The sequence below is a fragment of the Diabrotica virgifera genome, chromosome 5 (genome assembly GCF_917563875.1).
Source record: "Diabrotica virgifera virgifera chromosome 5, PGI_DIABVI_V3a".
Classification (NCBI taxonomy): Eukaryota; Metazoa; Arthropoda; class Insecta; order Coleoptera; family Chrysomelidae; genus Diabrotica; species Diabrotica virgifera.
In genome coordinates this window covers 212,534,288-212,558,820 of record NC_065447.1, presented here as the reverse complement: position 1 = coordinate 212,558,820, position 24,533 = coordinate 212,534,288, and the positions used below count along the sequence as shown (strand labels likewise).

Here is a 24,533-nt window from a genome sequence, read left to right as displayed (position 1 = left end):
ATATTTTATTCCTTTTTAAGTTACTCTAATATCATTATTAATAGTACATTGTTTACCGGGTAGGAAAAGCTTAACATTCCTGGACGACTGTGAAGATTGCTAAGTCGAGGCGCAAGCCGAGACTTAGCAACACAGAGTCCAGGAATGTGGCTTTTCCTACGAGGTAAACATACTATTTTTCCGCAAATCGTTTAAAATTCGACAGATATTGATTGATTTAAAAAAAAACGCGATAATTTTATTCCCAAATAAATGGTGCTTTGAAATTCCTAATAAAATTACTTGGGTTACTATGGAAACGTATTGAGGTTGAATTATCATTTATGTAGAACACTAACAACTGTACGGAAATATCATTTCCTTACAGTAAGGAAATGACATTTCCTTACAGTAAGGAAGTCCTGACTTTTTCTTCAAGAAATTTTGACAGGAATGTCAAAATTTCCTGGCGATTTGCGGAAAAGTATATTATGCTGCAAAATAAACAGTACTGAAACGAATATTGAAATGTTTATAATTATTCATATATCTATAATACATGATATAGCCTTGCAAACATTATTCACGACGACGAACTCTCCCGATAAAACAGATGTTAAAGATGCCCTCTGGCCAGTGGTGGATATATTACCTCACATGAAACCGAAACCACAGGAAGACAATTTCAACCTAATAAACACGCTAGTTGGAAAAATTAAGGGAACTTGTTTCCATTTAAGTTTATTTCATGTCCTACGTTTATGGCATGTTGTGCTAGGGATGACATCCTCGCTGTTCTTTCGATTTTATTTCGATGTTCTTCCCTTCTACCTTAAAGTACGATTTGTCGCAGTCCTCACACAGGATCTTGTATACTTCTTGATTTTCCAATATAATAAATTTTTCTTGGTTTGTAATATGGTTGAGATTTTCCTGTGGTTGTAAAATATAGTATCTATTTTGTTTGTCCTTAAAACTACTGATTTTACCTGCCATACCCTTCATATAGAGCAGGATAGTTTTCCATTTGGTTTTTCTTCTTCTACCGGATCCCTGATTTTGTTTCGGAATTTCTGTGGTTTTTCAATCGTAAACATTTTAGCTGTTTAACTTTGTGAATCTCCTTCGTTTTTATCGTCCTGATATGTCAGTTTTTCTAATGTTGTGATTAGGGTTTTGACTATCGAATTTAATTATGCATGATGATGATGTGAATCAGTTTGTAAATATCTGTCAGTATGGTGGTTTTAGATATACTGGATATACTATTTTTCTGTCTTCCGTTTTGAACTAACAGACTTAAGACTGTAAGTTGCTGGTTATTGTTCCGTTCCATGGTAAACTGTATGCTTGTTTGTACCTCTGGTCTTTGTAGATTAAATAGATGTTATGGTGACCATAGGAGATGGGACATTTGGTAGTCTCCAAAAAAGTGTGTTGTCATATATCCCTTGACTTGACTGTTCTACAGGGACGGTGCATGTTCAAGAGCATGGATATTTTTTTCTTAATACAACCGGAAAGGTTTTTTTGTTTTTGATTTAAAAAAATATATATAATTACTTTATATATTTTAAAGATACTTTTAACCTCTGACTGCTTATGACTGCGATAAATTTAAGAAATTAGTCAAGCCATCCCATTTATTGTTTCTGATTCCTTCCTCTGGGAAATCTCCACCCGAGTTTACGAAACTTGGCAAAAAGACATCGTGAAAATGCTATTATTCCTTGTTAAACCGTACATCACGCGCTAATGTGTAGTGTTTATGGAGCAAAAGGACCTAGGAAGACATGAACAAGACACATGACTTCGATTTAGCATTTATTTTCGAGGCAATAATTTTTAACATATCTTCATCACTGATAACGATTTGTTTCGAGAAGGACGATAGTCTTTAACAGTAATAAATAGAGATAGAGTTCATGTGAAGAAGTCAAAGTTTCCTGTGAACATTTCCCTACGCCCTACATGAAAGGAAAATAAAAATATACAATTTAAGCAGCCAAAAGTTATGGCCCACGACAACGTCTTGCAAGTTAGAGGTCAAGAGTTTTAGGAAAAATATGTTGGTGGCTAATATTTATGCACTGGAACATGGGAAGTTTTAATTGTGGAACGACATTTTAATTGTGGAACGTGTCATCCTGACAAGTTTATGATTGTGAAAACTAGTAGGTTGTTTTTAAGTTTATTCGATAGTTGGGCATTTTAATAAGTCCGACACCTAGAACATGTCAAATGACAGGAATTATATTAGTGGTAAATAGCAGTCTGACTTTTGCATGGGAGTTTAATGAAAGGGTAACAAATCAATTGGAAGTTCTGTCCGACAAAATGCAAAACATTTTCGTAGTCTGACGTTCGAAGCTTGTAACATGTTCCAAAATTAAATCTTCCCCTGTTCCAGTGTTCCCGTACATCAAAGTTTGTCCAACTAGACACCGTTAAGCTATTAACAAATTTTCAGCTTACTAATAAACTTTTTTTTGGTACGCGGGATCCAGGCCTAATATATGGCCCTGCATTTGATCAAAACTGAATAAAAAATCGTTGCACAAAATATTGCGCCCATATACCGGCGAATCAATCAAAATCAAGAAGGTGGTGCAAAGTTTGTACAAACATACAATAGGGATGTTCACAAAAAATTAAAAAGTCATTTCAAACATGTAAAACGATTAAGAAACACCCTAGGAATAATTCTCCAAAATTTCAACAAAATTGAAAAAGCCTTTCTATAAAAAATCTTTATTAGAAATCTAGCATTATTTTAAATTTCAAGAACGCTTCTCTATTGGCCTGACGTCACTAGTTGCATACCCCAAGCGCGCGCCATTCTCATAGTGTTACTGTTTACCTGTTTGACGTTTCAGGTCATTTTATTTTGTTCTCTTCTTGTTTTATCAGGGTTAAAGTGGAGTTTTATAGTGAATTTGTTTAGTTTAAAGTGGATAGACTGTTTGTAAGGACATATTTTGGGTTTTACAAAAATAAACAAAATGGAAGAAGGTTATCAGAAAGCTGATTCGTATAAACTACCGACTGTAGTGTAGATGTAACAATGGTGTGTGATTTATTGGCCTCTTGTAAAAAAATAAATCTACCACAGGTTTACTGAGTGTATATTCCATATAATTTTCCATGTCTTCTTTGAACTAAAAAAATAAATGCTTAATACTCCACAAAAAAAAATAGAGGAAGTTGTATGCATGCATTGTACGCATGCATATTGTATACATACATTGGCTGGTTATTACTTTACCTTTGTTAGGTGTATTAAAAATATTTTTATTCTTCTTCATGTGCCTTGTCCGTTGTGGACGTTGGCTATCATCATGGCAATTTTAATTTCATTTGAGGCGTTTCTGAATAACTCGATCGATTTTTGTCCAAATCATTGGCGTAAGTTTTTAAGTCATGAGTGTCTTTTCTTCCGGGTCCGCGTTTGCTCTCTATTTTACCTTGCGTTATCAGTTGGAGTATACGATATTTATCATGCCTCATGATATGACCGAAATATTTAATATTTCGTTTCTTAAATTGTAAAAGAGATTTCTTTTTGTTTTCCCATTCGACGCAATACCTGTACGTTGGTGTGGGTCGCCCAGGATATTTTGAGGATACGTGGGTACACCCACATCTCGAATGCCTCTAGCTTTTTCATTAATGTTTCCATTATTGTCCAGGCCTCTGCGCCATATAGCAAGACCGGAAATAATAACATTTTAGCAGCCGCATTTTTAGTGGGAGAGATATTATGTCGCAATGGGTGAAAATATTTCTCATGCATGTTAAATGTTGCTATGTCCTTTTCAACTCTAGATCTTCTTTCGGTTGTTTCGTATTTCGAGTTGACAACTGTTCCAAGGTAAAAAATATTTTTGAACTTGGGTATTATACATTTTCATTTCAACCAATCTTTTCACTAAATTATTAATGATTTTAATATGATATAAAGTCATACCTACATCCACATGTAGTTATTTCAAGGTGTACTTTTACTGTATGTATTATTAGAATCCCGTTTTTAGGAATATCCCAGTTTAAGGAATGCAAATTTGAGGTCCCGAAACTTTTTCATTTACTCTTTAAGGGGGTAAGTGCAAAATCATGGTCCAATGCTATTTAAATTCATTCATTTTTTTCGAATCCTGAGAAAACTAATAAGTATTTTTGAAAAATGTAAATGCAGAAAGAACAATTACATTATTACCAAGGGCCGAAAGTCTCTGGAAAACTTCTATAATGTTTATTTTATTAAGTTAGTTCTTTAAGTTAGTTATTTTAAGTTCTAGCTGCAACAAACCATTTCTTTTTCTGTTTTAAATTGGCTGGAACGGTAATAAAAATCTTGTCAGAACTGTTTTTGATGTATTTACACACCCAGGAACAAAACACCACTTCTTTGGCTTTATTTTTAATAATTAAATACGTAAAAAACTGCGCACATTCAAATACACTAAGTAAATAAGTATACAAAACTAGTCGTCGATCAAAGACGTTACGACTGCTGACGTCACAGACCGTAGCCTCGCTGCAGGGTACCGTTTTTCTAGCCTCCAAGAAAATCAACATTATGAACTCATTTATCTTAAAAAATATACATTTTTAAACAGTTTTATGATTGTTACGTTTTTATATACCTTGTAATCTATTGAATTTAGCTATATTTAAAAATTAGTGAACATCCCTATTCACATGTGCGTTTAATGCAATGTGCATCTCTATACTTATCTTCCTTCAAACAATTTCATGAACGGTAGTTACTTAAATTATGTATCTTTCTATACTAAATTTACAATCAAGATGCAGTAGAAATAAACAAACCAAGACACGTTAAATGCTACTAGGAGCACTCCCGAATCATAATTTACAATGTATAAACTTTGGAAATCATGATTTGGGATTTACAATGTATACAGTGATGAGCGTGCTAATAACCGGCAAAATAGCACAAAAGATGGAAAACGTATTAAGTTGTGAGATAAAATGAAATGAAACTAGTCGAGCTGGGAAATTTAGCGATCGTAACATTTTTATTTACATTATATTGATTGTTTCCCAGCTTTACACGTATCAGAGGAGTATGTCAACGAAAACTGTCACTGTGACAGTGGTATTTGCCAAACTCGTCCGATACGTCTAAAGGTGGGAAATAATCAATATAATGTAAATTAATAGGTTAATATCGCTAAATTTCCCAGCTCGACTAGTTTTATTTCTTTTCATCTCAAAACTTAATACGTTTTCCATCTTTTATGCTATTTTGCCGGTTATTAGTGCGCTCATCACTGTATACTGTTATATTTCTATTTGATATAAAAATTAAAATTTAATAATGATAAACAAAATTCAATTTAATATAAAATATTTTCAATTTTCTCAACCACGGGCATATAAATTTAAAACAACCTGTATACAACAAATTGTTATATGTAATTTTAAGAAGTGATTAGAATAAGCGTACGAAACTCGGAACAATGTGCTTAGATAAACAAAGTGAATGACGCGTACCATTATCGTTCTTCTCGGAAGGTCGATCATTAGCCTATGCTAAATAAAACTCAGTGAAATAGATGATAGTTCATTATCGTTTTTCGCGGAAGGTTTCGATCATTAGCCTATGCTAAATAAGACTCATTTGAAAGAGAGAATAGGTCATTAAAATTTGTAAATAGTTAGAAAGTATTTTAGAATGGGAATTAAATATTTTCTTTTGAAATCCATTAAGCATATTTAGAAAGATTAAAAATTGGTTTTGAGGAATATTACGAATGAGAGTTGGTGGTGGAAGATTGATTTGTGAATCTGGAAGGGATATTTAGAAAGTAGGGGAATGAATGACAAAGTGAGATCAGAATGTTTTGAGCTGTCGAGAAGTGAAGTCGAGTAGTAGACGGTAGTGTACGGAGAGTGAGAAAGCCGGTAGTTCCGTGAGTGTGGAGTATCTATCGTGGAACGAGAAGTAGGCCAGGTCGAGAGTAAAAGAACCTCCTTGAGCCAAGAGTGTCCCGGTAGCTGATAGCAGTTTCGAAAAAGGTAGAACACAGCATCACGACCGAAGCAGGAACGAGAGCTATTCGAGCTAGTTTTTCAAAGGAGTACATTACTGGAAGCCAGGACGAGGTTTGATCGCAGCCAAGGATAGCAGGAACGGGCTTTGTGTGAGGACATTTTCAGTTCACCAGGAAAAGGTCAGTCTCATTTGTTTGGACATGAATGTATGGGTTTTTCGTATTAAATTCCACATAAAAATTGAATAACATAATCAATAATATCAGAAAAGCTTCATCAAACTTAAATAGAGTTGTTGCTAATAACTCCTAATAGTTAAATGTTAATAAAAAACTTTCAATTGAAAACCAAAAGGAAATAAGATTCCCATTTGTAAATGTTATGTTTAAGAATAATAAGAAATAGCAAATATTAAGCAGTGATTGCTTTTTAAATAAAATAAAAAATATTTTGATTATAATTGTAACCCATATGTGTATTTTTTTTACTCTTTTCGTTTCTATCCCGATTAGGAACCATTAAGAAATATTTAGAATCCACGAAAGTAAGTAATTAATTTATAATTCGCCCTGAGATTGAAAACATATTGATATGTGATCTGGTTAATTAATTAGATTAGTATTAATACATTGATTAAATTAAGTGACATATAAGAATATTATCTCATATCAATAATCAAGATCACATCAATACATTGTGAATTATGATTCGGGAGTGCTAGCATTTAACGTGTCTTGGTTTGTTTATTTCTACTGCATCTTGATTGTAAATTTATTATAGTGATGTATTTTCGCACCAGTAGAAAAATCAATAAAATGAAGTATTGAAATGTTGTTTTAAATGTGTCCGACTTCACAATGGTTATGTGATAATGGTTGATAAGAATAACCCCACGTAAGAATTCATAAAATTAATAAAAAAAAAAATTGAAACAAAATATTTCTAGTGCGTTTCAATCCAGTTCAGTCTTCTCACAAGTCTTGCAGATAAGAGGTAAATCTTAAAACACGCGTAGAAGAATGGTTAAAGACTCGAATTGAATCAAAACGCAACCGGTTATATTTGTTTTATAATTATAACCGTTCCACTATTTTGTCTTTTTTGTAGTTTAATATTTAATAATAAATTATTTCAAAAATGAATAACCATTTTCAATTTCGTTGCAACACGAAACTACAGCCGCATCATATTCTAGTTCAAGCAGAGAGTGCAGCAAGCACCTCTACCGGTTTCGAAACTTATTAGTCTCTCATCAGTAGGCACATATGCTGTTCTCTCTGATCCAACCAAAACAAACATCGGCGTGCAGTCCCGGATTGCAACGAACGAAATGGCATAAATGCCCTAGCGGCAACTGCTAGCAAAAGAATAAATTTTCACTCTAATGGCATATAAAACAACATAATGTTGCTCTACATCCCACCAGACTGAAAACAATGGGAACCTTCTCTGGTTACACCTTCGAAACTTCTATAATTTGCTAGCCATACGGATGCTGAGACTAAGGAAGATGAGGGAATTTTACAATTTATAATTCACGTCCCATCTGCTCAGCGCGGTAGTTTCAAAGAGAACGGTTTCCTTCGTACTCCAATCAGAGTAAACCTGTAAATCAAAAATGAATAACTATTTTCAATTTCGTTGCAAAACGAAAATACAGCCGCACCATATTCTAGTCCAATCAGAGAGTGCAGCAAGCACCTCTACCGGTTTCGAAACTTATTAGTCTCTCATCAGGAGGCACATATGCTGCTCTCTCTGACCCAACCAGGACAAACCCCGGTGTGCAGCTACGGATTTCAACGAACGAAATGGCAGGGATGCCCTAGCATCTATCACGTCCTATCCCCAGGGGATGGGACGTGAATTATAAATTGTAAAATTCCCTCATCTTCTTTAGTCTCAGCATCCGTTATGACTTGCAAATTTTAGAAGCCTCGGAGGTATAACCAGAGAAGGTTCCCATTGTTTTCAATCTGGTGGGATGTAGAGTACTATTTTTAATAATAAAGGCAGTTTTTTTTTTTGGATTCGGTCGCTGACCAGCGAATAGAACACACGTGTTTAGCTCGTATCTTAACTCGATTCTCGGGCAGATATAGCAATAAAACAATTGTGTTATACAAAAGTGCAGTGTAACTATAAACCAATATATGTAGGTACATAAATAAACAACCTAATTAGTTAACTAATTATACAGTGAAAAAATCGGAAAAAAGTAATTCCAACGATAAGGAATTAAATTCTTGTGTAAAGTGATAAAAACTTGTGTGATATCGAATATAAACAAAGCAGGTTTTGCAGTAGGTGGAAACAAAACAATATTGTGAATGGTGTATTTCTACAGGAAAATAAAGCATATTAATAAACAGAATCAGCTGTAAGTAGAAAACTTTATTATAATATAATTAATTTTATTATAAACAGATAACCAGGGCCGGATTTTGATTTTGATTTTACCTAGGAATAAAAGTGCTGGAAAATTAGTAACGGCTAGCGCGGGTGCGGGTGGAAATTTGAACTGTGAGTAGAGTTCTCCACAAACTTCACCCGTGACGCATTGACTAATAACTCTAGCACGAAAAATAACTAGGAATTAAGAACAATGAGTTCAGATAGCGAATTAGATGATGAAATGAAAAGGAGAAGGGAAGAGGAGGAACATCCCAGCAAAAAATCAAAAATAACAGCTAGAACATCACAAAAAACAGATGAAGATAACATAAGTGGAATGGAACAAATGATGAAAATGATGAGGGAATTAGCAATGGATATAAAAGACATAAAAAAAGAACAATATAGATCTGGAGACGAAATCACACAACTAAAGAATGAAATTAAAGAACTGAAAGATCAACAAAGCGGCTACAAAGATGAAATAAAAAAGCTGCGAGAAACAAACGAAAAAGCTATAAATCAAATAGGTCAATTAGAAAAAGAAATTAGTATAGCAAATGAAAAAATAGAGAAATTGGAAAGAGAAAGAAAGAGAAAAAATGTAATAATACAAGGAATAAAAATTGATACAAATGATCAGAAAGTTTTACGAGGGGCTATGGAGAATTTTATGGAAAAAGAGCTACAAGTTTCAGTAGATGTAAATGGAGCAAGGAAAATAGGAGAAAATACTGTCATAGTGGAACTCAACAGCGTGAAAAACAAAATAGAAGTAATGAAAAATAAAAGTAAATTAAAAACCAAAAAGGACGAAAGAATCTATATTAATGATGATATGTCAAAAGAAGAAAGAATTATTCAGAAAGAAATTAGAAGCAAGGCTATGGTAGAGAGGCATAATGGAAAAAATGTAAAAATAGGATACCAGAAGCTAATCATTAATGGTGAAATATGGACATGGAATAACAGCCAACAACAACTCATAAAAGAGAAAAATATACAACCAAAAAACTAGCAATACAACGAAAGCAGACTGAAATAACGGAGACGACATGGCAAAGTACAGGTACACGAAATAGACAAAATGTACAGATTATTAATGAAAAGCAGCCCATAAAAGAACATATATTAGTAGGAACATGGAATGTAAGAGGAACATACGAAGAAGGAAAACTGAAACACCTAGTAGATGAATGTAAAAAATATAAATTCGAAATAGTAGCACTACAAGAAACGAAACAACTAGGCCAAAACTCAATGGAAATAAATGACTATTTATTTTTCAATAGCGGAGGCGAAAATAGAATGTTAGGCACAGGATTTGTAGTAAACAAAAAGCTGAAAGATCTAATCGTTGACTTTAAACCAATTTCAGAGAGAATATGCATACTAAGAATAAGAGGAAAATACCAAAAAATAACATTTATAAACATACATGCACCGACTGAAGAGAAAAACATAGAGATAAAGGAAGACTTCTACAGTCAAATAGATACAGTATTCGAAAATATTCCCAAATACGATATAAAAATAGTACTAGGTGATGCTAATGCCAAAATAGGAAAAGAAGAAATATACACACCCACCATAGGAAAATATAGTCTGCATGAAACAACGAATGAAAATGGTCACCTCTTAATAGATTTTGCAAAAGAAAAAAACATGATCGTTATGAGCACGTACTTTCAACACAAAAGAATATATCAAGGAACATGGAGATCACCAGATGGAAAAACCATAAATCAAATAGATCATGTGCTCATCGAAAAAGACATGGAAAAATGTATAAAGAACATAAGAACATATAGAGGACCGGATGCAGACACAGATCACTTTATAGTCGGAATACAACTTAAACAGGTTATACCAGTTCTTAGAAATCAACAGAAAAAAAGGTACAAAGTAACTAAACCTATTAGACTACTGTCAGAAGAAGAACAAAGTAAATATGAAAGACTAGTCACTAGAGAACTGGAAAATATTGCAAAAAATGAAAACATCGAACAAAAATGGACGCAAATAAAAGTATGTATGACCAAAGCAGCGCAAGTCAGTAATAGAAATATAAAAGATGGATTCAAAGAATGGTTTGATGAAGAATGTAAAATAGAACTGGATGAAAGAAATAAGTTAAGACTCAAAATGATGCAAGTGAAAACACCAGAGATGGAGATACAATACAACGAACAAAGAAAACGAACTAAAAGAATCATAAGAGCAAAGAAAAGAAAGTACAACGAAGATAAATTGAAATGCATAGAAGAAAACTATAAAAATGGAGAAGTCAGGAACTTATATCAAGGAGTAAAAAATGAGAAAAAGGGGTTCCAAAGAAAACCTGTACACTACAAAAGCAAAAATGGAAGGAATTTAGTAAGCGACGAAGAAATACTGAGCAGATGGAGAGAATACTTCGAAGAGCTTCTAAATGAAATTCCCACAACAGAATATGCAGAAGAAGAAGAAGAAGGACCGAATGAAAATATTGATCAAGAAGAAATACAGGAAAGACCGCCTAATGAAAAAGAAATAAAAGAAATAATAGAAAAACTAAAGAAAAACAAGAGCCCAGGTAAGGATGAAATAACAGCTGAAATGTTTAAATATGGAGGACCAGTACTAATTAAGCATTTGGAAAAGCTGATAAAAGAAATTTGGGAACAAGAACACATACCAAAAGAATGGACTGAAGCCACACTGTGTCCAATTCACAAAAAAGGCGACAAAAGTTTATGCCATAATTACAGGGGAGTAGCCCTACTAAACGTTGCATATAAAATACTTGCAGTACATATAAAAGACAAGATAACACAAAAGATAGATAATGACATAGGAGAATATCAATGTGGATTCAGAAGAGGACGCAGCACGGTGGATCAAATTTTCCTGCTGCGTGAGATACAAGCGGAAAGCTACGAATACGGAAAATCTACAATGGCCCTATTCATTGACTTTAAACAAGCTTTTGACAGAGTTAAACGAAAAGAAATATACAAAGCACTATGTGAAATTGGAATTAGTAAAAAATTAATAAAGATGGTAAAAGTTACACTCAGAGAAACAGAGAACAGGGTTAAAATAAATGGAAAGGAAACAGATAAGTTTAGGGTCGGTGAAGGGGTACGACAAGGAGACCCACTGTCATCACTGTTGTTTAGTATCCTTCTTGAAATAGTCATCAGAGAAGCCGAAATTAACAGGACAGGACTTGTATACCAACGAAAACACCAATGCTTGGCATTCGCTGATGACATAGTAATGATAGCCAGAAGCAAACAAGAATTAAAAGAAATACTAAAAAGACTAGAGGCGATAGGAAGAAAGAAAGGGATATACATAAACGAAGAAAAGACTAAATATATGGAATGGACAGAACGAGAATACACACAAGGACAATACCTGACAATAAACACAGAGGCAAAAATATATAAATTCGAGGAAGTAGAGAGATTCCAATATCTAGGAGCGACATTCACTAGGAGACCAAATATAAAAGAAGAAATCCAAGCGAGAATTATGGCTGGCAATCGTTGTATCTTTGCTCTAAACAACTTATTGAGAAATAAGAACATATCTAGAGGGGCTAAGATAAGAATATACAAGACAGTGATAAGACCTATAGTCTTGTATGCCAGTGAAACATGGACGATGAACAAATCCGAGCAAGTCATGCTTAAAGTATGGGAAAGAAAAGTCCTAAGAAAAATATTTGGCGGAAAGATATGGAATGGAATGTGGATAAGAAGACCAAATGTGGAATTGGAGAGGATGTATGGTGAACCAAACATAGTAGGGATCGTAAAATCACAAAGACTGAGATGGTTGGGACATATCCAAAGGATGCCAAACACGAGACTTCCCAAAAAAATACTAACGGGAGGAATAGGAGGAAAGAAGAAGAAAGGTAGACCGAAAACCAGATGGAAGAAAGATGTTGAAAAAGACATAGAAGAACTGAAAATCACAAATTGGAAAAATAAAGCAGCAAATAGGAGAGATTGGAAAGGAATAGTAAACCAAGCCATGGGCCTTCTAGGCCTGGAGAGCTAAACTATATATATATATATATATATATAGTTTTTGTTTTTATTCGACTCAGAGTTGGACCACCATCTCCATATAGCTATTTCAGCATCCCATGCATCTTCAGTGAAGCTATGCAGTCACAACTCTTAAGCGAATATTAACAACCCTGCCTATTTAAGGGAAACCATCGCGATACAATGATTCCACCTTTTGAGACGCAATCTAGCGACATCCCTCGCAAAACGAGGAAAGCAACGAAAAGCCCTAGATACAAAGTTTATCACTTTTTAAACAATTAGAGTAATTGAAATAAAAATATAATAAACAATATTTTAAATCCAAGACTTTTCGTTAATAAACTGCTTTCTCGCTGCATCCTGTATCTCTGGCTTTTACAATATATAAGCACAAGAGACGACGAAAATAGGAGAAACCAAATAGGACACTTTGGCCACGCGTTTACCTTCTCTCTGTCAAGGAAATGATTTTAATGTTGTTTTATGTGCTATTAGATTGAAAACTTAGTCTTTTGTTACCAGTTGCCGCTAGGGCATCCTTGCCATTTCGTTCATTGCAATCCGTAGCTGCACGCCGGGGTTTGTCCTGGTTGCGTCAGAGAGAGCAGCATATGTGCCTCCTGATGAGAGAATAATAAGTTTCGAAACCGGTAGAGGTGCCTGCGGCACTCTTTGATTGAACTAGAATATGATGCGGCTGTAGTTTCGTATTGCAACGAAATTGAAAATAGTTATTCATTTTTGATTTACATGTTTACTCTGATTGAAGTACGAAGGGAACCATTCTCGTTGGAACTTTACCGCGCTGAGTAGATGGGACGTGAATTATAAACTGTAAAATTCCTTCATCTTCTTTAGTCTCAGCATCTGTTATAGCTTACAAATTTTAGAAGCCTTGGAGGTGTAACCAGAGTAATGTGCTATTAGATTAAAAACTTAGTCTAATAAAATATTCAAGCCAAGGGCCTCTAAGGCCTGTAGGGCTGTTATATATATAATAAATTATTTATCATCCACTTTTTTTCTTTCATAGGTGGTTGCTGATGACGGTTATACAGTTTTGGCAACTCTTGGCGCTGGCTCAGTATTCGGCGAAGTCAGTGTTTTGGATATTGTCGGAAATCGTACGGGAAATAGGAGAACTGCCAATGTCCGCTCTTTGGGCTATTCAGATCTCTTCTGTTTGGCCAAAGACGATCTTTTAGTGGCTTTAGCCGATTATCCAGAAGTAAGTTATTCGAATATTTAACAAATAAAAAATAGGGTTATAAAACTGTTGACTTGTGGCATGTTTAGATTAAATGTTATGTTTATATGAGATTGGTCACAATTAAGTTATAATGACAATTACATAATTTATCTAAAAATACTTAACGTTTTGATTTCCACTTCGGAAAACGTTATCAGAGAAAATTAAGAGAAATTGTGCTGGACTGCGATCCCTGTTAAGTGAAAAATAAGATTATTTTGCCTTCGCATTGCAACTGAATAAAAATGGTATACATTTTTATTTTATTTTATAACAGAAATTTGTTGAAAAGCTGTGTATAACCGCCAATTGTTTTCTTTTTATTTTTTTGGCTTGGACTATAGTAATTCAGCCAGTCTCAATCAAAAGTAAATATATTAAAGAAATTGCCAATTAGTGAAACATGGTTATTATAAATATATAACAATTTGTTACTTCTTATTCTACTTACTCAATACAGCTAATGTACATACTATGTTAATAAATACTATACCTATAATATACTTAATGGATATCAAGAACACATATTTAGTATATACATTTTACAAATAAAAATAAATAAATAAACTCTTTATTAAACCGTATTGTTTTAAACAACCACCTTACAAAGTGATCAAAATCTGTTTGTATTTATACAGATGCATCCAAAACTTCGAATGGTACTTACTGGTTGTGCCTTTTAAATTCCAGATAAATTTATAGAAAAAATGTTTAAACTGCCCTCAAATTTCTCCATTTTTAGTGCCGAGGCTGCGGCGGTATATGAGGCTTTAATTTATTCCAAGTTAGCATCCTATAATTCTGCAGTAATTTTATCTTATTCATTATCTGTGCTTACTGCTATTTAAATACCTCAACTACCTTGTATTACTTCTAATCCATACATTTTTTTAACAAAAAAAATCTTATTTTAAATTAATAAACACGCCCAAAAAATACAACTTATGTGGATCAAAGCACATTCAGGAGTTACACATAATGAACATGTAGACCAATTAGCTAAAAATTCCCTCATCCATGGAACAGTAACCAAATATCAGTTCTGCATTCTAGATGCTTTGCTTGTTTAAGAACTGAACAGATGAAGAACTGGATAACACACTGGGAAAAGTACTGTAGCACAGTGGTTTCCAACCTGTGGGGCGTGCCCCCTAGGAGGGCGCGAGACTGTTATAAAGGGGCATGCAGCTGTTTCCAAAATATTTTCGAATACAAACCAAAAAAGTCGAATAAGTGTCAAAAAAATGAATCTGCAAAATAGGTATACGTAATCCACAATCCTCGCAGCGAATTTTTCTAGTACAAATGCTAAAACATCCATCCATACTCTTGCTGGAACAAAAACATGTCGCTTTCGCGTTTGGAGCCGAGCGCCAAATCTTCTTCTTCTTATACTTGTTGTAGATATGTCGATCTGTTAATTCCGACGTTGAAATATTTCTTGAAAGATAGACTGCCAGCTATCTCTCCCGGTGATCTCCCCGGTACTCCCCGTACCTTTGTTGGTCTCCCCGATGGACGCTTGCCAGCTGGTTTTCCTTCTAGCGCAATTCTCGGTAGTCTGTGCTCGTCCATTCTTTTTACATAACTGAACCATTCTCTTCGTATTTGTCTACCCCATCTTACTACATCTTGCACGCCACATTGTTCCCTGATGATGTTTCGTATTCTATTCCTTTTTGTCTTCTTTGTTATGGCTCTTAGTGTCTTCGTTTCGACTGTACATAGCATGATTTTGGTTTTATTTGTGTCTTCTCTTGATTCAATGCCATAGGTCATAACAGGTCTGATGCAAGTTTTATAAATTCTAACTTTGCTGTCCATTTTCATATATGGGTTATTCCAGATCACATCTCAAAAACATCCGGATATGACTGCGGCCTTGTTTATTTGTCCTCTTAGGTATCTGGCTGGGTCATGATAACTTGATAAGTCTACACCTAGATATTTGAACTGGTTCAGCTGTTCTATGGGTTTCCCCTTTACCACGAGCTTGCATCTAATTGGATCTTTCGCAATGGTAACGCATTTTGTTTCTGCGTGGATATGCTTATGTTAAGTCGTCGACATGCTTGATAGAATCGATAAAGTTCTCTTTGTAGGTTATTCTCACCTTCCGCATCATCTGCATCATCCGCATATATATTCGCAAATATACTCGTTTTCGCTACGAGTAAAGGACGAATTTCCTACTTTGGCAAACAAAGTTTTAGAAATTTTATTGACATTTGTAACATCTTCCCCATGTGAAACTGATTTTTCTACAGTAGCTGTCTTAAGCAGTGATACCACGATTTGAGAAAATTTGTGCTGAAAAACAAGCTCAATCGTCGCATTAAATTTTTATAATGTATTAATTATATATTCTTTTTTTGTATTTTTGTAAGATTTGTTTTATTACATTTAAAATTATTATTTCTTATAATAAATAATTATTTTTTATGTATATTTTTATATGATATTATATATTATTTTGTAGCCTATTAAATAAATTACAATATCAGTTGAGTATTTACGAAATTAGATTATTTGAAAAATTATGGGGGCGCAACATTTTTTTCATTTTAAAGGGGGGTGCAAGTACAAAAAGGTTGGAAACCACTGCTGTAGCATACCAACAACACAATACAGTTTGATACAACCGATTATTCTGGGAAAACCTTGGTATAATAATTTCATATAAATACGTATCCACCATCAGTAGAATCAGATTCGAACATGCATGTTATCCTGCACATTTATTTAAAATAAACATATTAGATTCGAATATTTGTCAAGAATGTGAGGTTAAAAGTGACTTGAACCACATATTTTTTGAATGCAAGAAGCATAAACACCTAACCAATCACCTAATTAACAGAACTATAGACCAGAACATCCCACTTCCTGTAAATATTGTCTTTATTCAGTCACTGAATAAAAAGAAAATTTTTGACTGTTTGGTATCTTTTTTGTCGAATAGTAGGATATTATTGCAATAAGTCATATTTGTAAAATATGTTTAAAAAAAATATTAAAAAACCGCCAATTATTGTTATGATTGAATATAGTCCTGTCGCCAGGGGGGGTACAACGGCCTCCTTTATTCAGATGGACTTACCCAAGTTTTTTTTATGTATTTTGACCCGTAGAACACGAATTTTTTGGGTAACAGTTGATCCGGATGTCGATAAATTTGTTATAAACAAAGAACTTGAGGAATTACATAACAGCGATTTCTCGCAAAACAAAACATTTTTTCGTATTTTTTGGGTCATTATAAGCAAAAAATGTTTCTACAAGTTTTTTCGTAGGATTCATAGTTTTCGAGATAACCGCTGTTAAAATTTCAAAAAATCGAAAAATTGCAATTTTTGAACCCGAATAACTTTTGATTTAAATATAAAATAGCAATTCTGCTTACCGTATTTGAAAGTTCAAGTTAAATTATATCGGTTTTGATTATTTTCATTGCTAAAAATTAATTTTTTTATTGTCAAACAAAGCTATAAACACATAGTGTTTCCCGTACCTAATACATGCGTTCTAATACATCCTACGTAGATATTGCCTCGCTTGCACTAGTACCTACTCTACCTACTTGTTCGATTTTAAATGAGAAATCATTGAAAACATCACTCACGCACTAGGTGTTTATTACTGTTTATAGCTTTGTTTAAGAATAAAAAAAATAATTTTTAGCAATGCAAATAATCAAAACCGATAGAATTTGACTTGAACTTTCAAATGCAGTAAGCAGAATTGCTATTTTATTTTTTAATCAAAAGTTATTCTGGTTCAAAAATTGCAATTTTTCGATTTTTTGGAAGTTCAACCGCGCTTATCTCGAAAACTATGCATCCTACGAAAAAACTTGCCAGAACATTTTTTGCTTAGAATGAACCAAACAATACAAAAAAATATTTTTTTTTGCGAGAAATCGCTGTTATGTAATTCCTCAAGTTCTTTGTCTATAACAATATTATCGACATCCGGATCAACTGTTACCCAAAAAATTCGTATTCTACGGGTCAAAATACATGAAAAAACTTGGGTAAGCCCATCTGAATTAAGGAGGCCGTTGTACCCCCCCTGGCGACAGGACTAATAACGATGATATGAAAGATAACGATTTCCAGAGTGGAAATCGAAATTTAAGTAAAAATAATTGTCATTACAACCTGACTGTGGCTAATCCCATACAAACATAACATTTCAATAAAAAATAGTTTAAATATTTTTAATTCCACATCGATATTCTTTTTATGACGTTTTCTGAAACAGAAATACCTAGTGCAGATTGTAAATATAGCGCACTGAGCCTTTCTTTTGATATTCTTATAACACTTGATTGCAGATAAAATTGAGAGCTACTTATGCAGATGTCTCAGTAGGTTGAAATTATATGCAAATAACCACCTTATACATTATTTTAATGATTATATCACTGAATGGAAAATTGAATAACCTTTCAAGTGAGCTAGCACGCGACCCCGTTTACGTTCTTCCTCATTGCATTACCAGTCTTAGCATTTCATATAGCAGATATTGTATTTTTTATTTTTATTGTGTTTATTATTTCGTCTTCTTTTCTCATTTCTTGCAATACTTCCGTGTTCGTTTTTCTGTGGCCATGCTACACACACCAGCAAAATTATCCGAACACCTTAAAAATGGGACATGTTTGATGTCTCTAATTTCCTAAACCAGTAGTCCGATTTGTGTGATTCTTTTAATATGTTATAGTCTTATTATTTAAGAATATCGTTGTAATAATATTGTTGCTAGACAGGTAAATATCATTTTATACCGGGTGTACCAATCATACTTTGTTTTTTTCTTAAAGTTTGGAACACCCTGTGGAATATTCTAGCGTATGTAAAATATTAAAATTATACTCGATTTTAGTATTAGGCTTTATTAACATTTTTCTTTTTGACTAATTTACTTATGTGAGATAATAAAAAAGTTATGTGCGTTAACAACTATCCATGTTTTTCATCAATAAATCCTCGTAGTAGGGGAGGAAAGTATACTAAATTTGCAGCTACTCGAGCGTTATGGGGACCTATTGGATTGTGAAGAGTATGTGCTAAAATGAGAAAAAGGTTAAGTTAAGTTTTCTATAAAGTGGGGGACTTTTCATTTTTTAATTTAATTTTCCATTTGAAACAATAATTTTTCTCCGATTATAGCGCTATCTATCCATAATTCGAAGAAATGTGGCGAATAAAACTTGCTTATTTTTACGTAAAGAATCCAAATATGCAATAAAAATTGGGGGCTCCTATTAAGGATTTTAAATTAAATCCCCCACCCAACCTCCGTGGGGGCTCGTGACACCCCACGGAGATGGATGGGGGGTAAATTAAAAATTTTAAATACAAACCCTGCGATATTTCGCGAAATGAACATCAGATCGTAAAACTGCAAAATACACCTATTCAATATTTTTCAAAAATCTACCGAATGACACCAAATACGACCCCCCACGGAGGTGGGGTGGGGGGTTACTTTAAAATCTTAAATAGGAGCCCCCAATTTTTATTGCAGATTTGGATCCTTGACGTAAAAATAAGCAACTTTTATTCACAACATTTTTTCCAATTATGGATAGGTGGCGCTATAATCGGAAAAAACGATTGGTGGAAATGGAAAATTAAATTAAAAAATGGAGAGTCCCAAACTTTATGGAAAACTTAACTTAACTTTTTTTGGTTTTAGCACCCACTCTTCACAATCCAATAGGTTCCATAACGCTCTAGTAACTGCAAATTTAGCATACTTTTCTCCCCTACTATGAGGATTTATTAATGAAAAACATGACTAGTTGTTAAAGCACATAACTTTTTTATTTTCCCACATAAGCAAATGAATCAAAAAAGAAAATGTTAAGAAAGCTTATGTCTACAACCAAGTTTTAATTTCAATATTTTATATGTGCTAGAATATTCCACAGGGTGCTCCGAACTTTAAGAAAAAAAACACAGTATGGTTGTTACACCCGGTATAAAATGACATTTACTTGTCTATCAATAATATTATTACATCGATATTCTTAAATAATAAGGCTATAACATACTAAAAAAATCACACAAATCGGACAACAGCTTTAGGAAATTCGAGACATCAAACATGTCCCATTTTTAAGGTGTTCGGCTTATTTTGCCGGTGTGTTTATTTTAAACATCCTTCTTTAACACCACATTTCAAATGGCTGTAGCTTATTTATGTGTTATTGCTTCAGTGTCCAGTTTTCAAATCATCATTGCAGTATCGAAAACACGTAACATCTCAGAGCCCTTACTTATTTTTTTCCTTTTTAATTTTTCCAAACGCATTTCTTGATATTTCTATCTTCTCCCTTATTTCTGTTGATTGATCATTATTTTTTCAAAACCAGATCCCAGGCGTTTGTATTTATCCACCCTTTCAATCGGCACAACGCCCAAATTCTTTTTTATATTCATTTTTAGTCCGTATTTCTCTCAGAAACTGCTTGTCTTTTTTAGTAGTAGTTGGAGTTGTTCAGCAAAGCTTGCCATAATCACGGTGTCATCTGCATAACTTATGTCGTTAATACCTCTTCCGTTAAGTATTATACCTTTACTTTCAGATAGTAATGTTTTATTAAGTACTACTAAACTTACGTGCATAGAAATCGGCCCACTTAAAAATTTGGTCATATTTGATGTCTCATATTTCCTAAACCTGTTGGTCGATTTCAGTGATTTTTTGAACATGTTATAGCCTGATTCTTTAATAATACCATGTAATAATATTGTTTTTTAGCGGGTACAATTTCATTGTATACCGCGTGTACCAATCAAACTGTGTTTTTTCTCAAAGTTCGCATCACCCTGTGGAATATTCTAGCATTTATAAAATACTGAACTTAAAACTCAACTATAGCCTCAGATTTTCTTAATATTCTGTTTTTTAATTCATCCGTTTATGTTGGATAATAAAAAAGTTAGGTACTTTAACAACTAGACATGTTCTTCATCAATACACGGTGTTTTTAAAAGTGCGACAAACTGTAAGAGGTTGAAAGGGTGCATGAAAAAATAATGACAGTTGGCTTTATAAACGTATGTCCGCAAATGTTTCGTTTCCGAGATATGGGATGTTAAATTTTTTCTTACAAACCGACGATTTATTTATTGCTCTAAAACCAATTGAGATATGCAAATGAAATTTGGTAGGTTTTAAAGATATTTATTGCGCATTTTTTGACATATAATTAAGAATTTTATATTGACCATTGACGTGCATAAGGGTAATATGATCGGTCATATTACACTTATTAAATTATATATTATTTAAATATATTACATTAAATTCTGCACAATCTTCTTTTTCTTTGAGTAGATACCGTGCCCAAATTTTAGGCGTGGATAGCTTCCATGACAATTTGCCGATGTCGTTCTCGATCTTGCGCGGTATGTAACAATATTCATCTGCTGATAAGCCAGTTCCTTGACGAAGGTTTCGGAACCATGAATCTTTCTTATTACCAATCAATTCCTCCTTTTCTCTCGATCTTTCCGTTAACTGCAGTATCCAGTATCTGCTACCTCTCATTATATGAACCAGATATTCAAGTTTTCTCTTTTTATCCTCTTCGTCTAAAGTCACCTTTGCCTTGACCTATTCTGTATAAGACTTCTATGTTTAAAATGCGTTGAGCCCATGATATTTTTAACATTCTACCATATGACCAGATCTCGAAGGCTTTTAATTTATTCAGGATTTACATTCATACAGTAATACACATAACATTTTAGGAGATTGATTCTTAGTTGTAAGTTTAGCTAAGACTTGCACAGTATAATCTTAAGTTGCGTCAAATAACGTTATTTAAAATTAAAAAAAAAATACACAAATTTGCTAAAGTAGTATTTATCATTCCTCAACCTATAAACTGGGATACATATTACAGAGGATTCAACATTTCCTCTGTTGCAAGATGTATCCAACTTACATTCATTTCTTGGACTTTCAACCTTATATAATTATTTTCCTGCACTACATTGATAATTTCTTATATAGGTTACCACTCTTGGCTTCTTCCTTTGCACGACTTTGCACTTAGTTTAGTGTAATTAATCGTATACAGTAGATAGCCTATTATTTATCGCGATAAATGTCTGTTTTCACAAATAAATATTTATTTTTATAGATAAAATCCCGCTAAACAAAGGAAAATACTACATTAGTCTAAAAGTATTTTTCCTGCAATAAAATTTCTTAATCCATTGTATCGTTGCCGTCTTTTATCAGCACCTTCCCTAACCGAAATTTATTGTTTCAGGCTCGGGCAACGTTAACAGAACGCGGTTGCCAACTTCTGCGAAAAGATGGCCTTCTGGACGAAGATCAATTCCGGAATGCGAAAGATACCCAAGAATCGATGAGCGACAGTATAAAAAAGTTGGAGAGCACGGTGGAAACTTTGCAGATTCGATTGGCAAGACTCTTGGCCGAATTTACTGCTAGCCAAGCCAAAATCAAACAGAGACTTACGAAAGTCGAGACAAAGTAAATATATTATGTTTTTTTTATTATTACTTGATGCAGTTTAGATAAACGGGATATTATGTTGGTTTTGTAGTTATAAATGTCCTTAGGGAATATATACGATGTAGTAAGAAAAATTAAATATTTGATTAAAAGAACTAATACTATACAGCAGTGGCGTCCAGGGGGGGCATTTGCCCCCCCCCCCGGCCCTAAAAAATGACTGAAATTTACAAAAAATAGATCAATATTCATCATAATATCATATACTTATAATGTATTGCATATATAGTGCTTGCCCCCCCCCAAACAAAATTTCAAATGACGCTCCTGCTATACAGTGTGTATAAAATATAATATAATTTACTAATGTTTTGAATTCTAATAAGTTTACTATTATGTTACCATATATCCGCTGACCCCACTCGTCCCAGCAGTCCGTCTGGTCCAGGGGTGGGCAAAGTCGGCCCGCGGGCCAGATCCGGCCCATTTGCTTACTTTATCCGACCTATTGAGAAATCCCGCAAGAAATTTTTTTTAGAGCGTAATGCATTCATTTTTTTTGGATCCTGAGAAAACTAATAAGTATTTTTAAAAAAATTAAACGCAGAATGAAATATTACATTATTACCGAGGGCCGAAAGTCCCTGAAAACTTCTATAATGTTTATCACAGAGGTGAAAAAAAAAGAGAAAATTTAGTGATTTTTAATTTCAAATTATGTCTTTCTGCTTTTAATGATGGTCAAAAGTCCTCTGTTCCTTTTCCATTCTGCTGTGCAACACCATTTCTTTCGTAATATGATCGGTCCATGGTATTTTCATAATTCCCCTAAAAAACCACATCTCAAAAGCTTGCAGCTTTTTCAAGTCAGCATTAACAATCCGATAAAGAAGAAGAGAGTGGACATAACATTTTTATTATTATCCTGGTTTTTTATAGCGTTCTCCGTCTTCCGGTTGCCAGTTTCCAGCTTCGTTCGTCGTTGCATTCGCCAGGATGAGGGTTCCTTTCCGACATTGCCTTCTGCATGCCGCCTAACCAGGATTGTTTCGGTCTTCCTCTCTTCCTTCTTTCCCTTGGCGTCCATTTTAAAATTTGTTTTGGCAGCCTGTCGTCGTCCATTGGCGTCGTACATGACCATACCAGATCAGTTGTCTCCTTTGAATTTCGTCTATGATGGTTGACTTGACATAACATTTTACCATCCGATATTAGAATTGCAGATTGAATCTTTGGTTACTCAGAAATTTCCTCATCTTCAAAAAGGTGCTCTTGATTACTCGATTCTTGATCGAATTTTGATCTGAAGTTCATTTTTTATCTGGATCCTTGTTATGGCTTAATACAATGGACCATAATATTAAAAATTTCGTAATTTTACTGGGAACAAATTGTTCGCATATACACATCAGGAAGGCAATTTATTATTATTAACAATCAACTGTCTTTCTCCAAATGCTTTAAAATGATACTTATAGTATTTTTGTCAAAAAAAATTTCTTGGGCAGGGAAAACCCTCCACCAAAACCATTAGTGTACATACTGGGTATAGTCCTCCGGCCCGGGAGACATTTTGAAAATTTCATTTGGGCCCGCGCTTAAAAGTATTTGCCCACCCCTGGTCTGGTCCGTCTCCTGTAACGGTAAACTGAAGAACAACGAGGAGCCGTTTCTTTGAACTGCTGTCTATTCGTTCAAGGCTATGATGAGCCGACCTCAATAATTCCAGAAGCAGGGTTGGACTGTATAAATAGAGAACACTTATGAACAATGGCTCACCTGATTGTTATGCTTTATTCCTGTTAGGGCCGGTTGTTCGAACGCTAATCAAGAAGTTGATTATAATCAATCATTTATTGAAATCAATTTTCTTGATGGGAATCAAATCGCGACATGAAAATACATGTAAAACACTAATCAGTTATTGATTGTAGGTAAAGCAATAATTAAAATATAGCCGCAGCTCTTAAATTATTAAAAATTGCTTATTATTATTATTATTGATTTGTAAGTAAAACAAGAAATTAACATCAGAAAGAGTTTAATTATGTTTTATTTTAAATTAAAACCAAACTAATAAAATAAATCAGTCAACATAACCTCAAAATGCGACATCTGTCAGAAGTACGCTTAATCAAATATAATTGTAATTAAATATTTGATAATGATCAGTTTTGATTAGCGTTCGAACAACCGGCCCTAAGGGCCGGTTGTTCGAACGCTAATCAACAATGATCATTATCAAATATTTAATTACTGTCACCAACTGTCAATGTCAACTTTGTTTGGGTTGCTGAAAAGATAATTAATTACAATAATTATGAGATTTATTAATCGATTATGTT

The 24,533-nt window shown here is 33.7% G+C and overlaps 1 protein-coding gene across 5 annotated transcripts in view; it reads left to right on the top strand.

The window, feature by feature from the left end:
- LOC126884602 (cyclic nucleotide-gated cation channel subunit A) overlaps positions 1-24,533 on the top strand; it is an 839,335-nt gene that overhangs the window by 803,038 nt on the left and 11,764 nt on the right. For all 5 annotated transcript variants that reach the window (XM_050650604.1, XM_050650600.1, XM_050650603.1 and 2 more), the window contains 2 exons: positions 13,471-13,665; positions 21,980-22,206. In XM_050650604.1, the coding sequence (XP_050506561.1) occupies positions 13,471-13,665; positions 21,980-22,206 (422 nt within the window). The remainder of the gene's footprint in view (positions 1-13,470; positions 13,666-21,979; positions 22,207-24,533) is intronic.